General features: G+C 47.4%; 1 protein-coding gene across 3 annotated transcripts in view; it reads right to left on the bottom strand.

Moving 5' to 3' along the window:
- The window catches only part of ABAT (4-aminobutyrate aminotransferase), an 86,089-nt gene that overhangs the window by 20,017 nt on the left and 48,072 nt on the right, over window positions 1–18,000 (bottom strand). For all 3 annotated transcript variants that reach the window (XM_070460667.1, XM_070460666.1, XM_020892304.2), the window contains 4 exons: window positions 13,897–13,994; window positions 12,081–12,110; window positions 9,713–9,830; window positions 6,809–6,858 (listed from right to left, as the gene is read on the bottom strand). In XM_070460667.1, coding sequence (XP_070316768.1) covers window positions 6,809–6,858; window positions 9,713–9,830; window positions 12,081–12,110; window positions 13,897–13,994 — 296 coding nt within the window. The remainder of the gene's footprint in view (window positions 1–6,808; window positions 6,859–9,712; window positions 9,831–12,080; window positions 12,111–13,896; window positions 13,995–18,000) is intronic.

Genomic DNA, 18,000 nt, shown 5'->3' with positions numbered 1-18,000 from the left:
CCTTGACCAGGGATCAAACCCATGCCCCCTGCCGTGGAACCATCCTGGACCACCAGGGAATTCCCAGAGTATGCATTTGTTGAAACCCATAGAACTGTATAAGGCAAAGGATGGATCTGACCTCATATGAATTAAACTTTAATTAAAAAAAAAAACAGGGAAAGAAAGAGGTCTCAGTAGCTGTAAGTTTTAAAGAGAGTGAGGCGTAGGAGAGCAATCTGATGTAGGAGCTGGCTAATGAAAGAGCTGCCTATGAGAGAGGCAGTGTTAGGAAACTTCCTTTTTCTGACAGATGTGGGTCCAGAGAAGGATTCCCTCTGTAAGGAAATCAACTGTGCACACCCGACGCTATATAGACACTCGCTTCTGAAACCCAGGAAACGAGGAAGCAAAAAGGAGAACCACTTAGAACAAAAGGGAGAACCACTCTAAATGCCAAAATTAGGTTAAGCAAATGAAAGTACATTAGCTGATGACAATGTTGTATTGCTGGTAAAATGGCATGTGGAAAGGCCACAGTTGTATGTTAGGCTTCACTGAGTCCTGTACCTTCTGTGGGTGTTGATAAATGTATCAACCTGTGTCCACCCTTATGGAAAAGATGCAAATGGAAATGCAAATGGGGAGAAGAACAGAGCTGATCTGTCTCTCCAGGTGCAGCCAGGGCCCCCTGAAGGGTCAGCAAGAGTCTGAGTGGGGTCTGCACAGTGAATAAGCAATGAGGTCATCAAGAAGTGGATTGGGGGATTTTCCCTGATGGTCCAGTGGTTAAGACTCCATGCTTTCAAAGCAAGTGAAAGTGTTAATTGCTCAGTCATGTCTGACTGTTTGCAACCCCCTGGACTATAGTCCGCTAGGCTCCTCTGTCCATGGAATTCTGCAGGCAAGAACACCGGAGAGGGTTACCATTCCCTCCTCCAGGGGATCTTCCTGACCCACATCTCCTGCACTGCAAGCAGGTTCTCTGCCCTCTGAGCCACCAGGGAAGCCCTTCAATGCGAGGGGCCCAGGTTCAATGCCTGGTCCAGGAACTAAGATCCTGCAAGTCGAGTTAAAAAGGAAGGAAGGACTGACAGCCTGGAAAGTCTCACGCACCCCTCTCTCTCGGACTCAGCTGTGTAAACAAACTCAGTGCAAATCCAAACAGGAGGAAACTCAAGGACAGGCGGGCCCTAGCACCCATCCTCCTGCAATTCGGCGTGGCCCGCTGGACTTCGTGGCAGCCTTGTGCCTCTGTTGGTTTTTCTTTTTCAGCAGCAACTAGCTGGCTAGGTCGAGGATAAGCAGTGGGGGGAGTTAACCCTTTTCATTGTAGAGCTGGGGAAATGGAGGACCAGAGAGGTCAAGCAACCAGCCTCAAGTCACACAGACAGAAAGAGGCAGAACCATGAGTCAAACCCAGGTTGGCTGACTTCCGATCCCAGCCTCTGCCAGACACTGCAGGCAGCCTCCACCTGAAACTACAGATGCTGTTGGTAAGTAGGCTTGGCAGAGACTGGAGACCTTGGATGGCCTGTGGGAGCCTCTGAGCTGTCTTTTGTTTTGGCTTCAAGCCATTCGTTGTGTCCCCTGGAGAAGGAAATGGCAACCCACTCCAGTATTATTGCCTGGAGGAGCCCATGGACAGAGAAGCCTGGCGGGCTACAGTCCATGGGGTCTCAAAGAGTCAAACATAATTGAGCAACTTAGCACACACACACAGTCACTGTGCCTCTGAGGAAATCAAACAGATCATGAGCTCGGGGTGGAGGTGAATTTCCAGCACAGGTAGTGGGGGAAGTGGCTCACAGAGGAGATGGCCGGGCTGACTGCCTCTCTGGGCCCAGGCGAGATGTGGGGGTGGTGTTCTTGTTTGGCAAAGCGTGACATCCATTAAGAACAGAAGGTATCTGGGACTGTCGGTAGCAGAACCAATTGAGGACAGGTTTCTAGAATCCTTGCCATCAGATTCAGCAGCTATAACGTGCAGAAGGAGGAGAATGGGCTTGGTTTAAGCGGCTGTGCACCCTGGGGCAAGTCACTTAACCTCTCTGGTCCTTATTTGAGAAAATGAGGATGCCTTCCTGGGTGCTCGTCAGGAGCCAGTGAGAGGACACAGCCTATGAATGAGGCAGGAGCTCGTCCTGAAGGACAGAATCACGAAGGTGGAAAGGCCCGAAGGTCACACTGATGTCTTAGCTGACAAGGTCAGCTGCCCTCCAGCCAGCCCAGCCAAGGCACCATGGATGTCAGTCGGCACTCATCATTCATTGCAGTGACCAGGCATATGACATGACCAGTAATTATTGTATAACCCGTGAGCAGTGTGATGAGCCCGCCCCGGGGACATAAGAAGCTCTAACTGCAACTGGTTAGATCCAGGTGACCTGGCACATGAATTATAGATGATGTGGTTGGGGTACAAAAGGGTTGATAAGCACCATCTCAGAACTTCAATGACTTGGCAGTAGCCTGTCCAAGACAGGTAAAACACCATGCACCACCTGAGCGCATCTCTCGCTAAGAGTTTGGAAGACGCCAATCAAGGTCGTCCTGTTTGACGCCTCAGATGTACTCTGCTGAGCTTGCAGCGGTCAATGGTCACTTTTCTAAGGCTGTGCCAGTCTCCCTGTCCCACACCCAGCCCTCTGCAAGAACAACATCAGCTCAGACTGTGATCTAGACCTTGATCCGGACTATGGTCTAGGTGGCGATCTAGGCAGATCTGATCTGTGATCCAGACACTGGTCCAGACTATTCTGGACTGTAACCTAGACTGTGATTGTGTCATCAAGCTCAGCACCAAGGACAGTGCCCAGCACACAGTAGGTATTCCATCCATCATTAAGTGAACAGATGTCAAGAAATGAGGCTGGGACTTCCCTGGTGGTACAATGGATGCGAATCCGCCTGCCAATGCAGGGGACACAGATTCAATCGCTGCTCCGGGAAGATTCCACATGACAGGACCAACCAAGTCCAGGTGCCACAACCACGGAAGCCTTTGTGCCTACAGCACGTGCTCCGCAATGAGAGAGGCCACCGCAGTGAAAAGCCTGTGCATCTCAAGGAAGAGTGGCCCCCGATCGCTGCAACTAGAGAAAGTCTGCTTGCGGCAATGAAGACCAATGCAGTCAAAAAAATAAATAAGCTAATTTAAAAAAAAAGAAAGAAACTGAGGCTGAAGAAGCAGGAGGCGGATCACAAAGGGCTTTGCACATGAAGAGGAGGAGCTGGGAGGCATCCTGAAGGCAGTGGGTACCAGGAGAGGTTCCAGGCACACAGCAGTTTGGAGGATGGTTTGGAGGAGGTGAGAATGGACATGGAGGTGGGAGGGGAGATGGAGAGGGGCTGATGGGAAACTCCAAATGGAAGAGGGGGAGCTAGGACTGGTCCCTGCCTGGGTGGGGGAAGGGAGGATGAGGGGTGGTATCCAGGTTCTTGGCAGGGATAGGTGGACGCAGGGCATTCCCCCACCCCCCGCCCCCGCAAATCAGAATCCCTGGGCCTGGAAGTCACGTGCTGTTGGGGCCACTCTGCCTCCGGAGGCAGCTGACACGGCAAATGTGTCTGGCGTGTTTGTTGACACAGTTTTTTAGCACCAACTGCTGAGGCATCTGGGATCTGCAGAACGTTTCGAAACAAAGCTGGGCTCTGAATGTAAACACACGCTCAGAGACACCAACAGGCCTTGCCAGACACCCTGGGTTTGGGGGGTGGGGGGGGACGAGGCTTCCGCCAGAGCAGCCCCTGAATTTGTCAACCCATCGAAGGTGAGAACCATCCCCAGGTCCCTCCCAGGCAGGCATACCACCCACAGGTAAAGAAGAGCTGAGTTCTTTCCTGTTATCTTCTGCTGCTTCTTTAAGGCTGGAGAGGGGACTTCCCTGCTGGTCCAGTGGTTAGGAATCCTCCTTGCAGTGCAGGGACCTGGGTTCGATTCCTCCCTGGATAACTGAGATCCCACATGACATGGAGCTTTGCCGCAACTACTGAGCCTGTGCTCTAGAGCCTGCGCACTGAACTAGAGAGTGTGTGCGTGCTCAGTTGCATCAGCCGTGGCCAACTCTTTGCGACTGCATGGACTGTAGTTCGCCAGGCTCCTCTGTCTGTGGGATTCTCCAGGCAAGAATGCTGGAGTGGGTTGCCTTGCCCTCCTCCAGGGGATCTTCCCATCCCAGGGATCAAACCCGCAGCTCCTGCGACTCCTGCTTTGTCAGGCGGATTCTTTACCCACTGACCCACTCCCTGGGGAAGCCCAGGGAGTCCATGCACTGCAACCAAAGATCCTGCGCGACACACACAAAGATCCATGTGCTGCAGCAGAGACCCAAGACAGTCAGATATATAAATATTTTAAAAATATATAAAAAGCTGGGGAGCTGGTTCCTGCCGGGGTCAGGCTTTCAGTCTTCCTGTCTTTCTTTGATTTCTTTTTGGGAATCACACCCCTTATGTGTGGACATGATGTCACACTCTGAGAGAAATGGAAGCCCTAACGACAGGGTGCCCAGGGCGGGGGGTGGATGGGAAGTAGCCGGACGGAAAACTGTCCTGGGATCTGAGGATCTGCTGGGGCTGAGCATGTGCACACACTGCTGCAGAGATGGACTGGTTTTGTCCGCACCTTGTATCGTGGGACGCAAGACTGTGTCACCAGCAGACACACGGGAAGGTCCACAGCAGTGGCCTTCATGGGAAGTGACTCAGATGCTCATCCACGGTAGGTAGGATGCTAATTACAGCGCGTTCACACAATGGAACAGTTCACACAATGGAACAATTAAAGCCGGGAGGATGGATGCCCTTTGGCTACCAAGGACACATCTCCAGATGGATTTTGAGTGAAATAAGCCAGACGAGATAAAAAGCACACGCATTACGATTCTGTCTATGTGCTGTTAGAAGTAAGGGGAGGCTTCCATGGTTAAAGAATTGCAGCATTAAAGAATCCGCCTGCAATGCAGGAGATGCAGGCTCGATCAGGGTCAGGAAGATCCCCTGGAGAGGGAAATGGCAACCCACTCCAGTATTCTTGCCTGGAGAATTCCAAGGACAGAGGAGTCTGGTGGGCTACAGTCCGTGGGATCACAGAGAGTCGGACACAGCTGAGTGACTAACACTTCACACTTCTTCATACACGTATATATACCATATATACACCATAGGTGTGTGGTGGGCACCATTATGGCTTCCAAGAAGACACCCCACTCTTATCCCATCCCCACAATTGTGAATGTGTTACATAGCAGAGGGGGCTTTGCAGATGTTATTAAGCTTCCTATTCAGCTCAGAAAGGAGACAGTTCTAGATTTTCTGGGTGGGTTTAGTGCAACCACATGAGCCCTTTGCTCAGGGCAGAGGCAGAGAAGGGATACAAAGAGGGCTGGATCATATGTTGCTGGCCTGATGGTGGAGGGACCACGTGAAACGAACTCTGCCAACGACCTGAAAGAGCCCCAAAGCAGATCCTCCCCCGGAGCCTCCAGCTACGAGCTGACCTCAGCTTCGTGAGCTGCTAGGCAGAGCATTCAGCTTTGCTCACCGGATTCTAGACCCACAAGATCTGTGAGACCATAGATGGCTGTTGTCTTAAATCCCTAGGCTGGTGGTAGTTTGCGCTGCCAGCAACAGGAAACTGAAACAGGGTAGTATTAACATTTCGTGGTTGGGGAGGACAATTAGCAAAACAATGTCTAAAAGCCTCCTGAGAGAATTCCCTGGTGGGCCAGTGATTAAGACTGTGCTTCTATTACACGGGGTGTGGGTTTAAGTCTTGGTTGGGGAACTAAGATCCCACATGCAGAAAGGTGCAGCCAAAAAAAAAAAAGCTCCTTAAGCGAGACATAATGGGAATAAAAAGTTGAGAAACACTGGGTTACAGGGGAAAATTCATTCAGTAGTATGCTTCCCTGGTGGTTCAGATGGTAAAAAATCTGTCCGCAAACCCAGGGAGACTGGGTTCCATCCATGGGTCGGGAAGATCCCCTGGAGGAGGGCATTGCCCGGAGAACCCCGTGGACAGAGGAGCCTGGCGGGCTACAGTCCACGGGGTTGCAAAGAGTCAGACAGGACTGAAGCGACCAAACACACACACACAGTACGCTTAGCGTGTGTGCACATCCCCACGCGTGTCACAGCCAGCGTCATCAATCAACGGCCCCACCACCGAGAAGAATCCAGCCCCAGACGGTAGCAATGCCAAACATGAGAAAGTGCCCCCGGCCCCTGCCTGCTGCCCCAGTCACACTTGGACCCTTCCGGGCTCTTCTGATCCGGCTGCCCTGCCCTCTTTTGTTCCTGAAGCCCCTTGCACCTCTCCCTCCCACCCTCCACTCCCTACGGGGACCACTCTTCCCCAACTCCCAGCCCATCCATCCCTAAAGAGCCCAGCTCCCTTGGGCTTTTTATTTCCAGCACCTCTTCTGGCTGTGTGACTATGGACAAATACTTAACCTCTCTGTGTTCAGTTCCCTCATCTGTAAAAACAGGGATAACAAAAGCAGCCGCCTCAGGGACTTGGCAATAATCGATCTGTGCCAGCCACAGTGTTTATATGTATTATGCTCTTAATTATTGTTCATTATTACCATGATCATTGTCTTGCCTTGCTCGGTAGCGCTTTGTATGGCTGCGATTCTCTGCTTATGTGTGTGGTTAACTGGCTGCCTCCATAGGAGCAGGGCACTGTGTTGGCAAGGTGTTCCAAGGGCTTAGCACACAGGATGGACTCAACAAATATTTCAGGGAGGACTCAATGGATGGACCATTTCCAAAGGCTGCCCCAGTCACCCTCTGAATCTCCATGAACGCAACTCCGGGCACTCACCATATTCTGAGGCTGTTGGACGAGTTTCATGAGAGCAGGATGGTTGTAACCTGGGGAGAGGAAGATACAGTTAGAGACTAGCATCATATCCGGGGGTCCTCTGCCCCTCACCCCATCGCCTGCCCCTTCCCTTTCCTTCCAACCCTATAACCCTCCTCACATACAAAGGCCCATTTCTGGGGCCCCGGCCAGGAAAAGCCCTGTGGCTTCACTCTGTTGGATGCAGGGGGTGTGGATTGGGCAGTGGTGTAAGGACCAGGGGAGAGAGTAATTAACACTCTTCCTCCGTCTCTCCACTGCCCACCCCACGCCCAGGGGTGCAGGGACCACGGTTGGGAATTGCTTGTTCCCCAAGGAAGGAACAGTGTGGGGTTTTTTCCAACTGACCTGTGGCCAGAGGTCTTTTGGCTCTGACTTTTACCACGCTGCCTGGATGTTGATGACTTTTCTGCCTCAGTAGATAAAGGCAGTGTCAGGGAGTCACGTTAAGCCACAGATGCAGCTTTTCTTATTGGCTTCAGAAAGAAAGACGAAAGCAGAGCTAGCCCCTCTGATCAGGAAATCCTACGCCTGGGCTTTTTTTTTTCACCCACACCGAGCAGCACGTGGAATCTTAGCTCCCTCACCAGGGTCTGAACCCGTACCCCCTGCAGTGGAAGCACAGAGTCTTAATCACTGGACCCTCAGGGAAGTCTCTGCACACCCGGGTCTTTGATGTCCTGGGCCGCCCCACACTGCAGGGCAGGGGCAGCTGTCTGAAGGCTGCTGTTATAGAAGTAAGCTTAGGAGGCAGAGTCACTGATGCAAAGCTTCGGGCTCCCTGGGTGGCTGGGGGAACCCTGAAACCCCTTGAAACCTGACTCCCTGTTGCTGGGCCCGAGGTGATATTAAAAGATCTGACATTATAGGATGGCTGTAGGGATTAAATGAGAAAGCATGGAAGACACCATGCATGTGGCCAGGCCGCTTCAGCTGACTCTTTGTGACCCCATAGACTGCAGCCCGCCAGGCTCCTCTGTCCACGGGATTCTCCAGGCACGAATTCTGGAGTGGGTTGCCATTCCCCTCTCCAGGGGATATTCTCGACTCAGGGATCCCACCCGAGTCTCTTGCATCTCCTGCATGGGCAGGCAGGTTCTTTGCCAATAGGGCCACCTAGGAAGCCCTTGGAAGACACTATGCCAGACAGGAAATTTTCAATAATTATTAGTTAAAAAAAAATTATTTTAATGATTACAGATGTAGGAATAAAGGTGGCCAGAGACAGAACTTTAAGAACTTCTGGCCTTTTAAAAAAATAATTTTATTTATGTATTTATTTTGGGTTGCTCTGGGTTTTCGTGGCTGTGTGGGCTTTTCTCTAGTTTCGGAGAGCTGGCGCTACTCTCTAGTTGTGATGCGCGGGCTTCTCATTGTGGTAGCTTCCCTTGTTGCGGAGCACAGGCTCTAGAGCTCGGGTTCACAAGTTGAGGCACACGGGCTTAGTTGCTCCAGGGCATGTGGGATCTTCCTGGATCAGGGATCGAACCCGTGTCTCCTGTATTGGCAGCTGGCTTCTTCACCACTGAGCCACCGGGGAAGCCCTCGAACTCCTGGTCTTTTAACAACCACTGCCAGTCTGATTAGCCCGATTCCCCCATCCCAACAGAGATGCCAGCTGGCTGGGGATTTGAGCTGAAGGAACCCTGGGTGGTGGTGGGGAGGACGTAGGGGTTAGCCAGGAAGAGACTGGCCCACGGTTCCAGGATAATGTGGGACATGGAGAGAGAGAGTTGTAAATCTCAGACTCCAAGTCGCCTTCAGAGCCCAAGGCATCTCGGAATGATGAACTTACCAGAAACAGTGAGTCATCTGCCTGCTGTTGGATCTCATCTTCATGGGAAATAAATAGGTTTGAGGGACCCAACTTGGCAAAAGCAGAGGAGGCGTGGAAACCTAATGGAGGGGCGGATCTCTGTGGAAAGACCCTAAGTGGGTGAGTGGAGGGGGATGGAGAAGGGTGGGGAGCTGTGGGGGCTCTAGCATTATCCACGAAGGGACAGGCTTCACTGGCGGGTGCCGTGAGGACTCCATCGACCAAAGAAACATGGGCCAGCCAAGCTACAAATGTGCCCATCAGCCCTGCCTCTCCCTCCTGCAGTAGGACAGTCTTGCTCTGGATGGCCAGGAGGTGAGCCTGCTGAGAGAGATCCTTTCTGGGGCCAGCCACCCCTCTCCCAGCCGCTCTGTGCGTTTGTATACTAGGGGGGAGGGGTCACTGATAGTGGCTCCAGCCACCTCCTCTGGCAAACTGCCCCTGATGAATGGAAGCTGCGCTGCCGGAAAGATGACACATCCTTCCCTCTGGCAGCTGATGCACAATGACCCGACTGGCCCAGGGGGATTGACTGGGGTGCAATTCACATTCCAGAGTCCCACCCCCTCCGCCCCTTGGAAGCAGGCTGCTGCTGGTCGCTGGCTGAGACCTCATCCTTCTTATCCTCCCCTCTGTTCTCTGCTCCCTTCCCCCCTCTCCCCCTACACCTCTCCCTTAATTAACCACTGGCACTGAACCCCCCACCTCCGATCTTCTTCCAGGAGTCCTAAGACTGCTGATATTGGGCATGGGTTCACATCCTACCTGTGCTTCCTTGCCAAGCTCTGCTCATCGACCTACAAAATGGGTATATTTACCCAGACCCATATTTGTCAGGTTTTGGGGGAGGAGTACATGAGAAAAGACATGTAAAGTTCCTTTTGTAATATACCCTCTGCAAACAACTTGTTCTTTTCCTCTGCCCTTAAGGGAAGTGTCTGGCCACACAGACAAGGATGTGTCTCTTGGAAGGACTGACTGAAGCCTGGATAACCATGACTAACACATGGAGAGAAGCTCCATCCAAGGATTTATTTTCCAGCTCTTACCTATAGGGACAGAGGAGATCTGGGAATAAAGATCCAACATCCGGTTGCCGTCCACATCCACCAGGTAATTGCCTCGACTCTCTTCATAATTGCAGAAAAAGTGCACAGCCTCTGCATTCTTGGGGAAAGAAGAGACTGGATCAGGCTCACTGAAATTCCCTAGACCCTCAGTGTTTCAGAACTAAGCTTGAACTGCTGAAGGAAGGGGCTTCCTTGATGGCTCAGACATTAAACAATCTGCCTGCAATCCAGGAGTATGCGTGCTAAGACGCTTCAGTCGTGTCCGACTCTTTGTGACCCCATGGACTGTAGCTCGCCAGGCTCCTCTGTTCATGGGGTTTTCCAGGGAAAAATAATGGAGTGGGTTACCATGCCCTTCCTGACCCAGGGATCAAACCCGTGTCTCTTATATCTCCTGTATTGGCAGGCAGGTTCTTTACCACTAGCACCACCTAGGAAGCCCCCGCAGAGCAGGAGACCTGGGTTCAAACCATGTCCTGACCATTTAAAGACACATGGATGGTGTCTGTAGTTGTTGGCAATGTTGGATTTTTTTTGCCCTGCTGGTAGTTATTAATACATAGGTGATTTGCTTTATAATTGTTTATTATGCTGTGGGTTTGTATTTAATGATTTTTTTTTTCTGTCTGTGTTTCATATATCCCAACAAAAAAGATTGAAAAATAAATCTGAAGAAAATTCTGGAAAGTTAAGATGTATATGGTAAGTCTTAGCATGTAAGAAAACTAAAAAACTATAGTGATTATATACTGATAATATAATATGTATATTATATAGTGAAAGAAATGAAAATGGTACACTAGAAGATTTTCACATTATATACCAAAATAATAGTAGAAAACAAGGTGAGGAATAAAAAAAGACAAGAGGAAGAGAGAGAACAAAAAATAAAACTGGGCACTTCCCTGCTGGTTCAGTGGTTGACTCCTTGCTGCCCCTACAAGGGGCTGGGGCTCATTCCCTGGTCAGGGAACTAGATCCCACACGCCACTGACCCAGTGCAGCCAAATAAACAAATGTTATAAATTAAAAATATCGGAAAATAAAACTGAACCTGTAAATACAGCTACATCAATATTAACATTAACTGTGCATGGATTAAGTAGGTCAATAAAAAAAATCGGAAACTATCAGACTGGATTAAAAGATTCAGTGATATGCCGTCTACATGAGTTATATTTTAGATTCTAGAATACAAATTAGGTTGAGAGTAAATAGGAAAAGATATATGATTCTCATAGCAATCATAAGAAAGCTGGATGCTTTATAGTGATATCAGATAAAACTGTTACACAAATAAAATATTCCTAGAGGTAAAGAGAGGCATTGGAGAATGACAGAAGGGTCCATCCACAAAGAAGGCTATAAACATGTAAGCAGCTGATGTTGTTTAGTTGCTCAGTCATGTCATGTCTGGCTCTTTGAGACCCCACGGACTGAAGCCTGTCAGGCTCCTCTGTCCCTGGGATTCTCCAGGCAAGAATACTGGAGTGGGTTGCCATTTCCTCCTCTAGGAGTCTGCCTGACCCAGGGATCGAACCCATGTCTCTGGCATTGCAGGCGGATTCTTTAACGCTGAGCCACCTGCGAAACCTGATATACAGTCCCAAATACATGCAGCAAAACTTAACAGAACTGAAGGGAAACAATAATTTTATGAGACTAGTCGGATGCTTCAGAACCTGGCTTTCAACAATGGATAGGACAACCAGGCAGAGAATTAGTGAGGAAACAGATGTGAACAACGCTCAAAGTCAGTAGGTCTCACAAAAACGTGTGGAACACTCCACCCAACAAGAGCAGGGTATATGTCCCTCTCAAGTGCATACAGAACATTTTCTAGAATAGGCCAAATGCTAGGCCATAAAAAAGGGTCAATAAATTTCCAAGAATTGAAATCATTCAAAATAAGTTTTCCAACCCCAGTTGAAGGAGATTAGAAATCTCAGAAGTTTGGGAAGTTCACCAAAATGTGGGAATTACACTATATAAATAACCAATATGGGACACCCCTCATTGGTGGTGCAGTGGCTGACTCTGTGTTCCCAATGCAGGGGAGTCAGATTCAATCCCTGGTCAGGGGACTAGATCCCACATGCCACAACTAAAGATCCCACATGCTGCAAAGAAGATCTAAGATCCTGCGTACTGAAACTAAGACCCAGCTTAGCCAAATAAATAACTAAATAAATATTAAAAAAAAAAACCCAACCCAACGAGTCAAAGAAGAAAAGATGAAATTAGAAGAAAAAGGTTTAGAACGAAAGCATGTTTTATAAAAAGAGCCAGCACAGATTAAGTTGTAACCAACAAGCAAAGATAGGATGGCTATTTCATCCCTACTCACCTGAATTATATTCAGTTGTTTCATTAGCTCCTGCAGGAGAGAAGAAAAAAAGCATCATAGCAAGGACACATGCTTGCTTAAAATCTTTCATCTTTTCCCAAGTCTTGGGGCTTTTCCCCCTTCATGTCAATAACTTAATAGTTAGTCAACAATATTATACATATTTTTTTAAAATCCTTAAAAGAAATAGTTGGTGGGAAATGATTCTTGCCAGTTCAATTACCAGTACAACAGACAGGTTGGAGGGCTGAACACTTCAAAGATAACAATCAAGTAAACTAAAATATTTAACAACAACAAAAAAATTGAGCTGAAGATATTTATCTAATGTCCAGAAAAGTATGGGTTCTTTTTATACTAAGTGGGGGGGGGGGGGGGAGCTCTAACACACCATTAGGAAAATAGAAATCTGCACCATTTATAATTATAATCTGAACATTCCATAAATCACTTGTACAATTATACATAGAAACTGGGAATTAAAACCTAGGGGTTTTACTATTACAAAGATTTCATCTCTGAAAAGAAGTCACAGAAAGTAAACTTTAGCAATTAGTATCATAAAATCATATATTTCCATGTAAAAATACAAAGTAATATTCAGATAAGAATATGAAATTTATTCCAGCTATTTTACTGTTATTAAATTAAAATTCACCCCTCACAATAGAAATATGCATGAAAAAAGTCTTTTGTTAGCAAAGCACCATGCAAAATAGCTACATTTACATCAGCACAAAGATTTCTAGTTTTATTAAATAGTTTCAATGTCAAAAGAAACATCTTTTGAATTTAAAAAAAACAAAGACATTGTGTGTGGATAAAACCTGAAAAACATGCAGAGAAAAAAATTAATTTGTACTACAAAGGTTTACACTGTTATTTTTTAGATGCAAACATCAGAAACAGCATTGCACATCACAACACAGAATCAAGGTTAACCATTCTTGCAAAGTGTGGTGTATGCAGATTTTGTAGCTTCTTTGGGGAGAAGCTGCAACACCCCTTGCCACATTTATCTGTTTCTCCAACATCTATTCCAGGGATTCTGAGCTGCCCAAAAGCTCTCACACACCATGCACTGTCACCGTGCGGGCTTGTCACCATTCCCCTTGCCTAGAACAGAATGCACTCCTGCCAGTTCCTCCTTGTGACCCTTCAAGATCAAGCTCAGGGAAGCATCTGTCATACACGCCCTGTGCCACATCACACGGTCAGGTTCTTTCACTGTTGGTGGGATGCTCTGCCCCAGCTTCTGACTCTGGACTCAGAAACAAGCCACGTAACTTGCTTTGGCCAACAGAATGAGGTGGAAGTAATGGTGGGTCAGTGGGGAGCCTGGCTCAAGAGACCTATAGCAACCACTCCTTTCCATCACCGTGAGAACAAGCCCAGGCTGGCTGGCTGGAATATGAGAGACCCATGAAGCTGAGCCACATTACCACATTGACCCAAGACAAGCCTAACCTAGATCAACTGGTGGCCAGTCACCCCTCAGGCACATAGATGAGCCCGACACAGCTGCCTACCCAACTGCCAGTTAACCATGGTTGCGTGAGCAGCTTGTATACTGTTAAGGCTTTTAGGACTGTTTGTTATGCAGCACTATTGTAGCAATTTATAACTGATACATATCCTCTAGGAAGACTTCTTTGACTTCTTATGGAAGGATGGCCCGGTTTAAAGTTCTGGACCTCTAATGGTGAACTCTCTGAAAGTAGCTAAGGATACAGGGCCCTCAGTGGGGCTGTGTTCTTGCCCCATGGACCCTTTTTGTTCTTTTCTGAAACATACCACTCAAGTGTGCTCAACTCACCCGAGATCTAGGCCCTGGGACTTCCGTCTTCATCAAAGGTCCGTCATAGTCAAATTCAATGTCGACTTTGGCTGCAGCCTGACTGATGTGTCTGGACCCTGCAGTAAACAGAGGCGGTGAGAAACCCCTAAGCATAGCAGATACGAGAATCCTGCCCTTACAACACTGGGAGTCCCCAGCAGAGGCAGTGCCAGGGCCTGAGACCCATGCCAGCCTGATGATCCCAGAACTCTGCATGTGGTCAGACATGGGTACCACAAGCACCCTGAGGATTTCAAGAAATGGGAAAGCCTGGTGCCAGTGATGGTGTAGGCAAGCAGGCATGCTCACATCACACTGTTGTGAGGCTAAGGTGATGCTGACTTCCTATTATTTTTGACTAAGCAACCTCAGTTTTCAGGATTCATCCAGAAAATAACTGGACCAGTGCAAAAAGATGTAGATTAAAAATATTCATCATAGCATTGTTTCTAACAGCAACAGAGAGGAAACAACCTAAATGTCCAACAAAGGAGGGTCACTAAACAGAATGTGCCATGTCCTACCATTTTCATGGGCAGCAGAATATTGGGAATATTATGTATCCATAATAAAAATAATCCAAATTTTGTAAAAAAATATTAATCTATATCCATATGTATTGTGTGTGCATGCTCAGTCATGTCTGACTCTTTTGCGACCCCATGGACTATGTAGCCTGCCAGGCTCCTCTGTCCGTGGAATTTTCCAGGCAAGAATACTGCAGTGGGTTGCCATTTCCTTTTCCAGGGGATCTTCCCAACCCACGGATCAAACCCGTGTCTGCTCCATATGTATATATATATAGACTCAAATTTCTCAGCCCTGGAACTACTGACATTGTGAGCTGGACGGTTCTTTGCTGTGGGAGGTTGCCCTGGGTGCTATAGGATGTTTAGTTGCATCCTTGGCTTACTGCCATTAGAGGTCAGTGGCATCGCCTCGAGTTGTGCCCCAAGTTGTGTCAATTAAAAATCATCCAGGAGATGGGAATTCCCTGGCAGTCCAGTGGTTAGGACTTTGATGCTTTCCCTGCCCTGGCGGGAAATCCCTGCCAGGAATCCCTGGATTCTTGCCTGGAGAATCCCATGGACAGAGGAAGCTACAGTCCATAGGACAGAAAGAGTCGGACATGACTTAGTGACTAAACAATAAGATGTTTCATATAAATCATGTATGTGTTCTTCACCCATCAGAATGGCTGCCATCAAAAGGTCTACAAACAATAAATACTGGAGAGGGTGTGGAGGAAAGGGAACCCTCTGGCACTGTTGGTGGGAATGCAAACTAGTACAGCTGCTATGGAGAACAGTGTGGAGATTCCTTAAAAAACTGGTAATAGAACTGCCACATGACCCAGCAATCCCACTGCTGGGCATACACACCGAGGAAACCAGAATTGAAAGAGACACATGTACCCCAATGTTCATCGCAGCACTGTTTATAATTGCCAGGACATGGAAGCAACCTAGATGTCCATCGGCAGATGAATGGATAAAGAAGTTGTGGTACATATACACCATGGAATATTACTCGGCTATAGAAAAGAACTGTATTTGAGTCAGTTTTAATGAGGTGGGTGAAACTGGAGCCGATTATACAGAGTGAAATAAGCCAGAAAGAAAAATACCAATACAGTATAAAATAACGCATATATATGGAATTTAGAAAGACGGTAACAATGACCCTACATGTGAGACAGCAAAAGAGACAGAGATGTAAAGAACAGACTTTCGGACTACGTGGGAGAAGGCGAGAGTGGGATGATGTGACAGGATAGCATTGAAACATGCATATTACCTGATGTAAACTAGATGACCAGTGCAAGTTCAATGCATGAAGCAGGGAACTCACAGCTGGTGCTCTGGGACAACCCAGAGGGAGGGGGTGGGGAGGGAGGTGGGGGGTGGTCAGAATGGTGGTCAGACACATGTGCACCGCGGCTGATTCATGTTGATGTATGGCAAAAACCACCATAATATTGTAAAGTAATTAGCCACCAATTAAAATAAATTAATTTTTTTCTAAAAGGAAAAAAAAAACCCCCATGTACATGATCTTATTTCATCCTTCCACAGCCCTGAGGGGTAGTTGTTATTTATTGCATTACACAGGAGAGGCCACTAATACTAAAACATGCTAGTGTCTCTCTGTCACACACACAAAACCTGCCCAACTATAAAAAGCCATAATATTAGAAAACATAAATTCATTCTTAATTTTTCATAATTGCTTGGAATATCAAAGAAGGTTTCTGAATTAATATGGAATAAAGTGGAGTCCTTTGAACATAAAATCCAGTTAAAATCCAATACCACCCTGATTTTCAGGCATGAAGATACCAGCTTTTATTACCTTTTGTTTGATCTTACAATGAAAAAGGAATTCCTAAAGATCTTATTCCAACAGCAGAGAGTTAAAAATCATGGACCATATAGATGACTTAAAGAAAAAACACAACACACACACACTCAACTGTTTCTTGCTTTCTTGGCCTGAACTCAGCATTACTAGTCAAGACTGATTCCAACTAGACCTCCATTCAACAGGTCTATTTGGATAAATAGGGCTCTTAACCTGCTGTTCTTCCTTTGTTTCCAGAAAAGGGGGGAAAGTGAAAAATCTATAAGAAGTAAGTCATCCTCTCATGAGGACACGCAAGTCCTCTCTTCCTTTCTCCAGAAAATGTCTTGACATGGCATTGTAGCAATCAGATTTCTTAGGGTTTGGGAAGTGGGAATACCAGGGGTGGAGGCAGTTGGCAGTGGGACCTGCAGCTGAAAGGATCCTGACGGAGTGTGTGAGGTCCTGGGGGGGATGCCGGGACCATGAGTAAACAGGACTGGGAGGCGGAGTTAGGGTAGGACCTGGGAGACACAGCGGGGATTGATGGGGCAGGAGACGGGGATGCCAAGGCCAGGGGCGAGGCAGATGCATCTGGGTCAGGAAATGCACTGGTTCTTACCGTGTTCCAAGTCTTTCTGGGTATGGATGGGAGCGGGCCAAAAATGCTGGGCAGAAATCCTGAAAATCAGAGTCTGCTGAGTTGTTTTTTGCAAATGTGCTATTGGAAAAAGGAAGATGGGGAAGCTCACATATATTCAGGCAAACGCTCACCTATTATTTTATTCTTTTTTTTAAGACCTTTTTTTTTTTTTTGATGTGGACCACTTTTACAGTTTATTGAGTTTGCTACAATATTGCTTCCATTTTATGTCTTGGTGTTTCTGGCCCCTAGGCCTGTGGGATCTCAGCTCCCTGACCAAGGATCAAACCTGCACCCCTGTCACTGGAAGTTGATGTCTTAACTGCTGGAACACCAGGGAAGCCCCTCACCTATTGTTTTAATTAATCCACAACCTTCTTGTGAGAAGATACTGTCCTCATTTCACAGATGAGATCAGAGAGGTTAAGCAAGTTTCCTGAGGTCACATAGCTAGTGAGTTTGCAAGGCCCGAATTTGAGTCCAGAAAACTGGTGCTTTTCTTACTATATCTCAATTTTGACTTTTTGTAGAGGAAAATGACCAAGCGCCAACACAACACTTAATGATGACATGTAATGCCATAAACCACAGGAAAAAAGAACAGGATTTGAATGATCAGAAAGCCTTTTCCAGGGTTCCTTCTATCAAGCTGTGTGAGCAGATGTCTGTTTATTGAGCACTTACGGTGAACACACTGGACATTATTCCGAGTTATTTCCATGGATTACCTCACGTAATCCTCACAACCCCATAGGAGGCAAATGTTATTATGAGTCTTATGTTAAAGGAGACAAGAAGCTCAGAAAGGTCAATTAATTTGCCCAAAGTCACACAGATGGAAAGTGGTGAAGCTGGCAGTCTGTCCACTGGACCTCCCCTTTCCCAGATGCTGTGAGCATCATGGATGTATAGTCCATCTCATCTAGTGTGGGTTTTGAAATGAAACATTCTCAGCAAAACAACTCACTTCCCCAGAGGCAAATTACTGCCAAAAGGAGGAGGAAGTTTTAATCAACATTGAAAGATCCAACGTTTTCATTCATGAATAAAATAGAACACCCAGAGGGCAGGGGTGTGCCCTGACGGGCAAGACCAGGCAG

This window comes from Odocoileus virginianus, chromosome 33, assembly GCF_023699985.2.
Source record: "Odocoileus virginianus isolate 20LAN1187 ecotype Illinois chromosome 33, Ovbor_1.2, whole genome shotgun sequence".
Classification (NCBI taxonomy): Eukaryota; Metazoa; Chordata; class Mammalia; order Artiodactyla; family Cervidae; genus Odocoileus; species Odocoileus virginianus.
Note: the sequence above shows the minus strand (reverse complement) of the source record. Positions and strands in the feature narration are given on the sequence as shown.